Here is an 11,747-nt window from a genome sequence, read left to right as displayed (position 1 = left end):
CTCCCCGCACGGATGGGAACTCAAGACGGCTTTTGAAATACCCTGTTAGTGACTCCTGATTCGTCGGATGAACAAAATCCCTGCTCGGATAAGGAAAAAAGAACAAAGTTCCAGACTCCGCGGTGGCTCAGAATAATAAAATAAATGCTAATCGCCCAGTGCGATTCCAATAGGTTCTTCCAAACCTTCTTCAGTTTCACTGGCGTCATTTTAATTTCTTCTTCTTTTTGTGATTTTCTTTTTTTTGTTTTTTTTTCATATTTTTTTTAGAAAAAAAGGAAAACAATAAAAGTTCTTTAGCTGCTGTGGTTTTTGTTTAAATCTTTGAGGTAATACAGTTGTGCCCTCGTTCTAACAGGTTCCCAGAGGTTGATGGTTTCTTTTTTTCTTTTTTTTTTTCTTTTTCACATCCCCGTCATCCGTTTTCCTTTCTTCCTATTTGTTTCCTTCCGAGCTCCCAGTTGGGCTGACGTCCCTGGGGGGGAGGAGGGTGGGGGCTTCGGACCAAGGCGGCCGGAGAAGAGCGGCAGGGCCCTCCCCGCATCCCTGCTCCCTCCTCCATCCCGGCGGGAAGGCCCGGCTTGGTCAACGCAGAGAAGTCCCAGTCTCGCCACCAAAAAAAATGGAACTAAACCGCTTTGCTTGCAAGATCCGAGTGTGCGTTCAGAGTACTTGCTTTCAAGAAGACATCGCAGGCTGGAGCATCGTTCGCCCTTCACAATTTCTGGCTTTGCTATTCATTTTAATTTTATTATTCACTTTCTTTTTCTGCTTTTTTTTTAAAAAATAACATACATTGCTCGTAAAATAATTTCTTTTTTTCTTCTTCTTCTTCTTCTTTAAATTAATTTATCCTTTCACTCATTCGTTTGTTCTTCAGATGTCATTATTATTATTATTAATTATTATTATTATTATCAGCATCTTTTCTTTGCTTCCTCCTGGAGCCCTCCCTTCCCCGCCACGCTCCCTTCCTCTTCCTCCCCCCTCCCGCCGCCCCATCCCCATCCCATCGCCCTGCTCTGTCTTTTTTTTAGGAAAATATTCTAATGGCCTGAGTGGCTGCAGCGTGGCAGACGGGGCACTCGGGATCAGTCCTCTCGCAGATCCTCACGGCGCACTCCATGCAGAAGAGGTTGTGGCCGCACGGCACCAGCGCGGCCGTCACCTCGCTTTCGAAGCACACCATGCACTCGCGGCTGCTGGACACCGACGTCCGGGCGGCGGCGCTGCTGCCCAGCTTGGAAAACCCTTGGAGCGGTTCCCCTTGCGACCGCCGCGGCAGCCCGGAGAGACCGGGCTCTTGGATGGAAGAGGAAGGCGAGCGATGGGAGTTGGGGTGGATGGCGCCGGTGCTGCTGGACCGCTGCTGCTTGGAGAAGAGCACGGAGACGGGGTTGGTGTTCTCCTGGCCGGCCCACATGGGAGCACCCGACTCCGGCACCCCGTAGTAGAGATCTTGCTTGTTGACGCCGTAGTTGGGGAAGAGGTAACCGTAATTGAAGTCGTTTTGGTCGTTCAGCCGCGGGGTCTCGTAGACGGGGTCCACGGAGCAGTCGCCGATGCAGCCCAGGCTGTTCTGCCGGAAGGTGGAGAGGGGCTTGCAGCCCGGGGCCGGCGTGTGGACCCGCCAGGCCTCCGAGTAGCGGTTCTCCATGCCGGAGTCGGGGCTGCTGGAGAGGAAGTCGTTCTCGTTGTTGTACTCCAGGATCTTGCCCGTCCGCACGGCGATGTGGGTCTCGATCTCCTCGCGGGCGCGCTCCACGTTGCCCGGCGCTCCAGTGATTTCGAAGACGGGGTCCCGGTCCCGGCTGGGCGTGATGATGTAGGTGTTGGTCTGCTGCTGGATCCGCTTGATGGTGGCTCCTTTGGGTCCCACCACCAAGCCCACCACGCGGTAGGGCACCCGCACCCGGATGGTCACCTGGCCCGGCAAGGTGGGCGCGCTGCCGAAGGTGGTGCCGGCCTTGTTGCGGGACGCGCGGATCATGGAGAAGTGCTCGGCCGCGGAGATGATCTCCCGCCGGGCCATGGCCACGTCCTCCCGCCGCCCCGTCACCATGAAGACCGGCTCCTCGCCCCGCACCGGCGTCTTGATGTACGTGTTGGTCTTCGCCCGCAGCGCTTTGATCTTGCAGCCTTGGAGGGTGAAAGAGAGGGGAGAAACAAGCAGGGAGGTTAGAGGAGAGGCCGCCTCTCCCGCTGCCCGCCCGCCTCCTTGGGGAAGCCCTGGAGCCACCATGTCACGAGGAGAAACCCCCAAGCTGCCATGGTGGGAGTGGGCCCCACACTGCCCCGGAGCGGCTCTCGGAGCAGGGAAGAAGGGGGAAAAATGCTCTTTTAGGTGCTTTTCCCCCCAATCCCAGCATGGGGAAGAGTCCAGGGAAGGCTCCCTCCTCTGCTGGCCACCACAACCCGCCTCAGCCCCCGTGAAACCTTCGAACCCTGCTCAGAACCAACCCGTTTTAGCTACCCCTGGGAGGTTTTTGGCCAAGCCGGCGCTGCGGGTGGCAGGAGCAAGGCCAGGAGATGGCCGGGAGGGACAACCAGCCCACAGGCAGCAACGGCCAACACGGAGCCCGTCACCACACGGCTCAGGAGGGGCGGGAAGGGAAAGAAATCTGCCCCAAATCAGAGCAGGGGGATCTTCCCGGGGACTTCTTGCTCCAGAGAGGCTTTGGGGGCTTTGGGAGCCCACCCAGCCGCCCCCCTGCTCCTTGCAGCTCAGAAAACAGCTTTCTGCTCTTCCAAAAAAGGCAAGAGACTTTTCCATGTGCCTTGGCTTCCGAATATTTTTTTTTTTTGGATGGGAGGGATTTTGCAGCCAGAAATGCAACACTGGGCTCCTAGGTGGCACTAGGACATCACCAAGGAGCAGAGGATTCTTAGAGCCACGGCGCGTGGCTTCCGAAACCTTCTCCCTTCGGCCCTGGCACCGAGCTTGTGTTCGTCTCCAGTGGGAAGTGGCAGCCTTGCTCCAAGCTCGGATCTCCAAGCAAAACCCAGGAATGAGACTCCATAGGGAACCGTGCTGCTACCAGTGCCAATGGGATAAGAGGAATCTTGCCCCGGTTGGCCAAGGATCCTGGTGTCCGCGGCCAGATACGGCATGGAAAGCTCCCTGAGCTCCCTCACCTCCTCCCCGGTCTCGGTGCTCCAAGAGGAGCCCTCTCCTTGTGTTTTCCTCAGACACAAGCGTCATGTCATTAGCAAACTTGGTCCCAGAGCTGGACTTGGCCATCGCAAGCGTAGAATGAAAACGGCCAGGCAAAAATCGCAGGATCAAGGTTTATTCCAAGGAGTCATCGGAAGGCTGGATAAAACCCTAAGGGGTCACCTAGGCCACAGCGCAGGCCTGGGTCTGTCCCTAGCCCGTCCCTGGCAGACATGTGCCTGCCCTGCCCCTGTGGCACTCGCTCCAAAGCCGGTGATTCCATCTTAGGAAGATGATGTGAGATGCCACCATTTCCCCAGGGATATCCCCGACGCTTCGCATGGCAAGAGAGCGGGTGCTAGCAGCGAGCACGCATGCTGGAAATGACTTCCACGTGTGTCACCTAGGACCAAAGTGACAAATTCCTCTGCCACCAGCGCGTCTGCCTCCCGGGAGCACGAGGAGCTCTGCTTTGGGCTGGATTTGGGCCTCGTGTTTCCTAATGGATGCGGACGGGGGCAGCGGACACGAGCCCGGCACAGCAGGAAACAACACGGCAGTGGCAGAGGGTTGGGCAGCGGAGCGGTGACAAAGGACCGGGGGGCTCCATGCTGGGGACGGATGCAAGGAAGCGGCGGCAACGAATACACACGGACGAGGGCAAACGGAAGCGAGTGACACGAGCGGGCGAGGGCGTTCCGGAGGGAGGAAAGGTGCTGGAAATCGCGGGAGAAGCCTGGGGAGACCCTTCGGAGCCAGGGGAGGAATCGGAATCGGCTCCCAAGGGAGCCGGACAAGGAGCGAGGCCGGCGCGAGAGGGGGAGGGAAGATGCGGGAACGGACAAAAGGACTCGTGGTGCAGCCGATGGTGCGAGAGGGAGGAGGAGGAGGAGGAGGAGGAGGGTCTCCTGCAGACGGGAAAGGCGGCTTTGCCGCCACGGACAGATGGGGGAACCCTGCGCTTTAACACGGGAGAAAACAACCCTGCAGGAACCGAGAGCAGGGCCAGCGAGGCCGCCCGGATCGTCTCGGAAGCGCCGCAGACCCGAGGCCAAACCCGGGCACCGCCGCCAATTTCCAAGCGTTTTCCAGCACCTAAAACCAGGCCGGGCTTTTCAATGTGATCCCCCTACTCAGTGCCAGGCTGTGCCCAAAACGGGGGCTGCATTTCACACCGTCCGGACGAGGCCTTCTGCACCCTGCCCCGAGGAGCAGCACAGCCCTAGGGGCATTTTTTAAAATGAAATTTGCCCCTTAGCTCATTTAAACAAAAGCTTTTCCTCGTGCGGGACTGAAATTTGAAAACGACACACAACAAACTGCATTACCCGGTATTGTTAAAAGGGGAGAGAACTGCTTGGTGGGTGGTGTTAAAAATGTAAAACTAGGAGAAGAAAAGGACCTGTAGGAACTATAATAAAACACAACTTTGCCGTAGTGCTCCGCTCTTTAAGGCAGCACTCAGACACCACTAATTGATCCCTGGCAGACCCCTGCCAGGTAGATATTTATATTAGTGAGAGAATTAAACCTTTCTTCTTGTGTTTCCACCACCTAAATACTACTATGTTGTGCTTTTTTTTGCCAATAACACAGATCTCAAAGCATCTTGCAAAGGAGGCCGGTAGGGCGATTTCCTCTCCCCATCGCTGCCTCCTTTGAACTCCATTTAACTCCTTGCCAATGGACTCGGTGTAAATGCACTTGCCCATGAGCAGAGCAAGCCACGAGCACCGTCCCCAGACCAGTTAGCTCGCTGGAATTAATCTGCAGAGCAGCTAGGGAGAAATAAATATATAAATCTAGTCTAGACGGAGGCAACGGAGGGGTGTAGGGAGGGAAAGTGGGGGAAGATTTGGATGCAGGGAGCCAAATTCTCCTCTCTTTTTACACTGGCACAAGGTGTGAACAAGGATTTTTCCCCTTCTCCTTATATCGAGGCTCCTTTGCACTGCGCTGGTATAAATTACACCTCTAAATGCCCCACTTAAGACATTTTGACATTGCTGGTGTGGTACAAAAGAGCCTGGAGGCAAATTAGGACTTGGTCTTTTTCTCTTTCTTTCTTTTTCTGTAATGGTTATAAAATTAAAAGGGACCCTAAAATAAACAACCATCAAATATCTCCAGGAAGGTGGGGCATTCTTCTCCCATTTAAGATGAAAGCCACGCTAAAAGACAAGCACACAAAGAACATCGCAAACAAACCCTGCTGAATATCTGGGGTTGGGGGGGAAATTTCGCTGCATTGAAAATCTGATGAAAGGGGTGTCAAAAAAAAGAATCCCAAAACACAAATACACACAAAAGCATCACAAACAAACAGCCAAATCCCTGGCACGGAGTTTTTATTGTACGGAGGACGGGTTTTTATTGTACGGAGGACGCAAGTTGTGTTTGCAAGAAAGGAGGGCGGGGGGAAAAATCAGCGCGCCACGAAAATAAGGAGCCACTTTGGGGCGGCGATTTGGGCTTTCCCCACGCAGCGACGGAAGTTGTTTTGAGGGGGGAAAAAGCAGAAAAACAACTCGCCCCCCTCCCAAAGCAGTGAATCCGTGTGAATCCACCCCATCCCGATGCCGCGGGCGCCGGAGCGTTGGGAAGCGCGGAGCGGGCGGCACGCGCGCCGGAGCTCACGCGTGCGCGCGGGGCCCCGCCAGCCGCCCCGCGACGAGGCCGCCAGACAAAGGGAGGGCAGGGGGAGGGAGGCCGGCGGCCTCCGGCGCTTCCCCGCTGCCCTAGATTCGGGCCGCCCGCGAGGCTCCTTGGGGCATCCGGCGGCCGCGGTCGAGTGCGGAGCCGGTGCCTTTGCCCCTGGAAAATTCCCTTTGTCTCCCTCCCGGAGCCGCCTTCTCCTCCCACCTCGGCTTCAAACGGCATCGAGTGGATCCCGCTCGGCACTTTCCCCCCACCCCAACCTCGATCCAGGCGGATTCTCATTAACACTTTCCAAGGATGTGACGCCAACCTCCCTCTGCCCCCACGGGCCACGCCAGCAGCACAAGGACCTTGGTCATCGGCCCCGGGTGGCCTCAGCCCTCAGGTTGACGCCCAGCGAGCAGAATGTGGCCTCCTTGCTCCTCCTGGGATGCTGGCGGGGAAAGAGCTGCAACCGGCACATTTCCTCAATGGAAAAGCCTTCCCGGGACTATTATTAAACATGGAGCGAGTTAGGAGCTACACAAAGAGCCCGATCACCTGGGGCGAGCGGGGCCTCCTGCTATTCGGCTTCACCTTGCCGAGAAACAGAGATTGATGTGAAGCTCCCCTAGCACACACGCTCCTTCCCGGTGCCGAGGTTGGGAGATGCTCCATTGCGGGATGTCACCGGACGCAGGTGACAATGGAGGCCGCGTGGATGCGGAGAGGAAAAAAACACCCTTGCAGGGAAGGTAGCGGCAGAGGGACCGGCCACCTCGTCCCCACGCGCACAAAGGAACGCGCCCGCGCCGTCCGCTTTCCCACGAGGAGCGGAGTGAAAACGGCCGGAGAAGTCAGTTCTGCACCTTCCTTGGGCTGATCCGCGCCGATTCCAGGCGATCTCTGGGGAAGAACCCGGCTGTCCCGGTGGCCAAGGGTTTCTGCTGTTCCCTAAGTTTGCAGCCAGCGCGCTCCCCATCCAGGCAGCCTCCGCCCTTCCCCACATCCCATCCTCTCTCCGTACGGCTGTGCCCTGGGTTGCGGGAAGCTTTTCCTTCGCAAGTCACCAGCTCTTCACAAATCACCCGCGAAACACTTGGGTGCTTTGTTTTTCCACCCGGGCAAATTTCCCCGCGTCGCGGTGAGCACACGCGCGCTCCGGGGAAGCGACTTGGAGGGAAAATGCCCATGGACGGGCGATGGACACGGGAGCGCCGCACGGGCCCGGGTGGCTCCAGCCGCAGGGAGCATCCGCGCGCTCCGCACCGGGAGCTTCGGCCCATTGCGCGCGGCCCGGCTGGAGCTCACGCCGCGCTCCGACCAAGGGGGAAACGGCCACAGGAACGGCGGGACAGGCAGAGACATCCCCACTCCTCAGCCCAGAAGCAACGGGTGGGGAAACACGGAGCTTGCCAGGACTTCCTGGCCTCATCCTGCCTTTCCCAGGTTGCTCCCTTTCCCTCCAGTTTCCAAAAGTCCTTGGCACACCCCAAAAGCCGCCCTTGGGGTCAGATGGTGGAAATAGCACTTCTGGGCACCCGCGCAGCCCAATTTCCACCCCAAAAGCCGCCCTTGGGGCCAGATGGTGGAAACAGCAGCTCTGGGCACCCACACAGCCCAATTTCCACCCAGTTCCCTCTTTTTCTTATCCCAGTCGGATCCCCCATCCCGCTCAACTGAAGAAGCTCTGCTAGGATCCAGCGCCAGGGCCGGCAGCGCCGCACGCTCCCGCAAGCTTCCGAACGCGCGCGCGGCTCCGGGAGGGCACGTCACAGCGCCTGGGCACAGCAGCAGCCCCCGAGCCGGCCGGGCATCCTGCAATCCCATCGTCTCCGCAAGGAAACCTCTTGGCAAATCGCACTCGCAACCATCCCAATAAAAATACATGGGGCTCGAGCCTTATTTATGCTGAAGTCGCTTGGCGCACTTCTGGCAAAGCAAAGGGTGCTCTTAGAGCAGGTGGAAATGGGCCTCGGATCCAGGCCTCCTACGTGCCTGCGCTTCTCCAAGTTACACTTTCCAAGACAGGAAACGCTATTTCCAAAAAAAGATGAAGGCACCTGATGGTTCATCAGGTCAGCACACTTTAAGATCCGAAAAAAAGCCAACCTTGACACTGATTAAAGCCCTGCAGTGGATTTTATTCCAGTATTTCACATTTTTCCCCTCTTTTCCAAGGTGTTCATCAGAAGTATCCCTGGAAACACTCATTTCCTTGGGAAAGCAGCCTGCAGCAGCCCCTCGAGTGGCGCCAGCAAGGGGGTTGGTGCCGAATCTGCAGCCTGGGGGCTCCGCTGTCCTCCCTACATGTGCACCCTGGAGCGCGCAGCCGCCCCGGGAAGGAGCCGGGTGTCCCAAGGGCTCTGGACTCGGCTCTGCCAGAGGGGAGACCCTCCCGAGCCGGATTTCCAGGCAAAAGCAAGGCAGAGGCAAGAGCCATGGCTGGGTGGGATCCAGAGCCATCTCGGCCAGCCCAGGATCCAGCCCCAGGTTCCAGTTTGTCGGATCCGCCGCGCCTGGCGCGCTGCCTGGCCGGGGCTCCAGCCCACGGACACTTCCCAGCTGCGGGAAGAGCCTCCTCCACGCATCCCGCATCCCCGCGCACACACACACACAAAAAATGGTGGAAGCAATCCAGCTCGGCACGCTCCTCTCCATCTGTCCGCGCGCTACAGACGCGCTGCCGCGTAGCCGGCGGATGCGAACACACCCCCTTCCCTCGAGTTAGCCGGGGTGGAAACGCAGCTCCCGGCACGGCCCCGCGGTCCCCCCACCGTGCGACGGGTCCCCAACTCGGTTACACAAAGGGGACCTGATCCCCCCGGTCCCAATCGGCCACCCTTTTCCCACGCCGTGATGGGCTGAGGCTGGAGGCCGCCGCGGATCAGGCCCAGGCGGGAGCTCCCGGCCCTGCCGTCACCCCGCTCCATTCCCAAGGGCCAGGAGCTGAGCGCAGCAGATGGGGACACAGGGCTGGCTTTGGGGGGGGGACAGCACCGTAGCGCGCGCTCCTCCCGCTCGCCGGCCACCCAGGGCCCTGGACGCGCTCGGAGCGGAGCCCGCGGGTGCGAGCGGAGCCGCCGGAGGCCCCATTGTTCCCGCAGCACGTTCCAGCGGAGCGCCGCGCGCTCCATCCGGCTCCCGCTCCGGCGCCCGCATCCCGCCCCCGGAATGAGCATCTCCCGCGGGGACCCCCCCCCGCCCCCTGCACCCCTTGCCAAAGTGCAAAACTCCTGGAGCGCAGAGGCGGCTCGGGATGCGGAGCCGTGGCCCGGCACACTTCCCGAGCGGCAAGTTACTCGCTTGGGAAGAGAGGGAGAAAAAAAAAACAAGGAAAAAACCCACTTAGCCACATTATTATTATCCTCCCCCCCAAAAAAACCCCAACTTCTCACCCCGCAATGGCCACGGGGGGCCCGTGCCCTCCCCCAGCTCACCTCGCCCCCACCCGGGGCGCCGGTGGTGGGCGCGGGGTGACTTAAGAGTGGGTGTGGTGTGTACATATATATATATATATTTCTATATATATTTCTCTCTATATGTGATTTTTTAAAGCCCTCCTTCATTCCACCTCGCTCCGAGCGGGGCCGGAAAGGAGAACAAAAGCATCGCTGTGGCAGAGCGCGCTGGGCGGGGGGGGCCCGCGCCGTGTCCCCCCCTTGTCCCCTCCACGCCCCCCAACCCGCAGCGCCGCGGTCCCCGGGTCCCCACCGGCCCCGCGCAGCTCCGGGACCGGCGGCCCAACCACACCCCCCCCCCGCGCCGTTTTCCACCCAACAAAGGGGATTTTCCCCCCTCCGCGACGCCGAGTGTCGCCGGGGCGGGCGGGGGGGCGAGCCCGGCTCGGCCTCCCCTTTAACCCTCCCTTAAAAAATAATTTGGCGGGGGGGCGGGTGGGTTAATAAAGGGACATTTGGCGGCCAAGCGGCTGCATGGAGGGGGGGTCGGTGCAGACGGGCGCGCACATTCCTATGGACCCCCCCGGCCGGGAAGCGGCGCACGCCCCCCCCCACGCCCCCTCCAAAGCAGCCCGGGCCCCGGCGCCGCCGCCTCCCGCTTTGTCCCCGGGCCGGCGGCGGGAGGTGGCGGAAGGGGGGGGGGGTAACAAAGGGCGGCGGCGGCGGCGGGGCAAGTTTGCGGCACGGAGAGGGGGGGAAGTTTGCGGACCCCCCCGGCGGGGCGGTCCCCGGCGGCGCGCGGGGCGGCGGCGGCGCGTTCGCCCCGCGACATCGCGACAAAGGCTCGGGGCTGGGGACCGCGCGGCGGCGCGGGGCGCGGGGGGGGGGGTCCCGGTGGCCGCCCCCGCCGCTCTCACCTTGTCGTCCCACGATCTCGGCCACGTGCTCGGAGCTGGGCACGGGGACGCACTCGGTGGTGTTGGAGCTGCTCTTGAGGCGCAGCTCGGCCTCCTTGTAGAGCGCGCACAACTTGGGCTCCGCCGCCGCCGCGCTCGGCCCCGACGAGCCCTTCGGGGCCGCCGACGGCGGCGGCGGCGGCGGCGGTGGCGGCGGCGGCTGCTGCTGCGGCGGCGGCGGCGGCTGCTGCGGCGGCGGCGGCGGGTTGTTGTTGTTGTTGTTGCTGTCCTCGACGAGCACCACGGCCGAGGAGGAGGAGGAGGAGGAAGGCTCGCCTAGCCCCAGCAGGCAGAGCTGGTCCAGGGCGAGCTGCAGCGCCCGGTCATCCTCGAGCAGCGCTCTCTCTTTGCCGCTCCCACCGAAACAGCCTAAATCGCCGAAACCGCCGTTCCTTTCCATTATCCCTGGTACTACCAGGCTAGGCATGGCTAACAAAGACTTGAGAGGGGGGTTGGGTGCTGGTGGTTGGTTGGGGAGGGTGGGGGGGGTGTGAGAGAGAGAGAGAGAGAGAGAGAGAGGAGGGGAGTGGGGGGGGGGGACACAAAGAGCTCGGGAGGGAGGAAAAAAAAAAAAAAAAAAAGGCAGAGAGGGAGAGAGAGAGAAACGGAGAGAAAAGGACCCTCCGCCCACTCCCCTCCCGCCTGGCCAAGCCCCTTTCTCCTGTAACCCGAGCCCGCCGGGGTCCCCCCGCCGCCGCCTCCGCCCCCGGCCCCGGCCGCCGCCGCCGGGGCTGTGCGGGAGCCCCGCCGGGCCGGGGAGGGGGGGGGACGAGGGAAAGGGGGGGGAAACTCTTTTGTTTGAAGGCGCCTGGGCGCAGCGGGAGCTGCCCCGGCCCGCGGGCTGCTGGGGCTTGTAGTCCCCGGGCGGGCGGTCACACCCCCCTCCGCGCCGCCCGCCCCGGGGCCGCGCGGGAGCCGCGGGCGTGGGGGGGGGGGGGGCACGGGATGGGGAGGGGGGGGTCAGATCGGAGGGGGGTCCAAGCGACCCGGCACCAACGCGCGAGGGAAGGGGGGGCTTAGTGGGCTGCCCCCCCCCCCCCAATCCAGGCAACGGGGGCTGCTGGGGGGGGGGCAGCGCTGCTCCCCCCCCCCGCTGGATTTTCCCGTTGGGATAAAGGGAGCTGGAGCGCCGCGGGCTCCGCCGCTCCCCCGGCCGGGGCTGGGGGCGTGTGCGCTGCCCCCCCCCGCCATCCCCGTGCCCCCCCCCCCCGCCCCCGGGGCGCCCCTTGCAGCGGCGGGGGGCGATGCGGAGCCTGCGCGGCGCCCATCGAGCCGCGTCGCGCCGCAGCGCGGGGGGGCGGCCCCGGTGCCGCGTCCCCGAGGCAGGAATTTCCGCCCCCCCGCGCCGTATCCCGTGCGATTTCCTCTCTCCCCCCTCCCCCGCCTCTATTTTGCCCCCTTTTCCCTCTTTCTGGGTCTCCAGCAGAAGAGCGAGCTCCGCTTGCAAATGAACTGAGCAGATGGGGACACGGCGCAAGGAAATGGCTCATGCAGTGACTCAGACGGTAAGGTGCTGCCACAGCGCTCCCCGCAACTTCGCTGGGGTGTTTTGCTTCTGTTTTATGTGTTTTGGTGGGTTTTCTTGTCCTTTTTAACGCT

General features: G+C 61.3%; 1 protein-coding gene across 1 annotated transcript; it reads right to left on the bottom strand.

Moving 5' to 3' along the window:
- Positions 1 to 1,033: 1,033 nt before the first annotated feature.
- Positions 1,034 to 10,620, bottom strand: MEX3A (mex-3 RNA binding family member A). The gene is made up of 2 exons (XM_088537305.1): positions 10,110 to 10,620; positions 1,034 to 2,139 (listed from the first exon to the last, which is right to left on the bottom strand). Exons 1-2 carry the CDS (start codon positions 10,573 to 10,575, stop codon positions 1,034 to 1,036), a joined length of 1,572 nt encoding a protein of 523 aa, XP_088393431.1. The 5' UTR covers positions 10,576 to 10,620.
- Between the last annotated feature and the right edge of the window lie 1,127 nt (positions 10,621 to 11,747).

Source organism: Tinamus guttatus, unplaced genomic scaffold, assembly GCF_059628265.1.
Source record: "Tinamus guttatus ecotype Peru unplaced genomic scaffold, ASM5962826v1 Tinamus_guttatus_pri_ptg000744l, whole genome shotgun sequence".
NCBI lineage: Eukaryota > Metazoa > Chordata > Aves > Tinamiformes > Tinamidae > Tinamus > Tinamus guttatus.
This window is presented reverse-complemented; position numbering and strand designations above follow the sequence as displayed.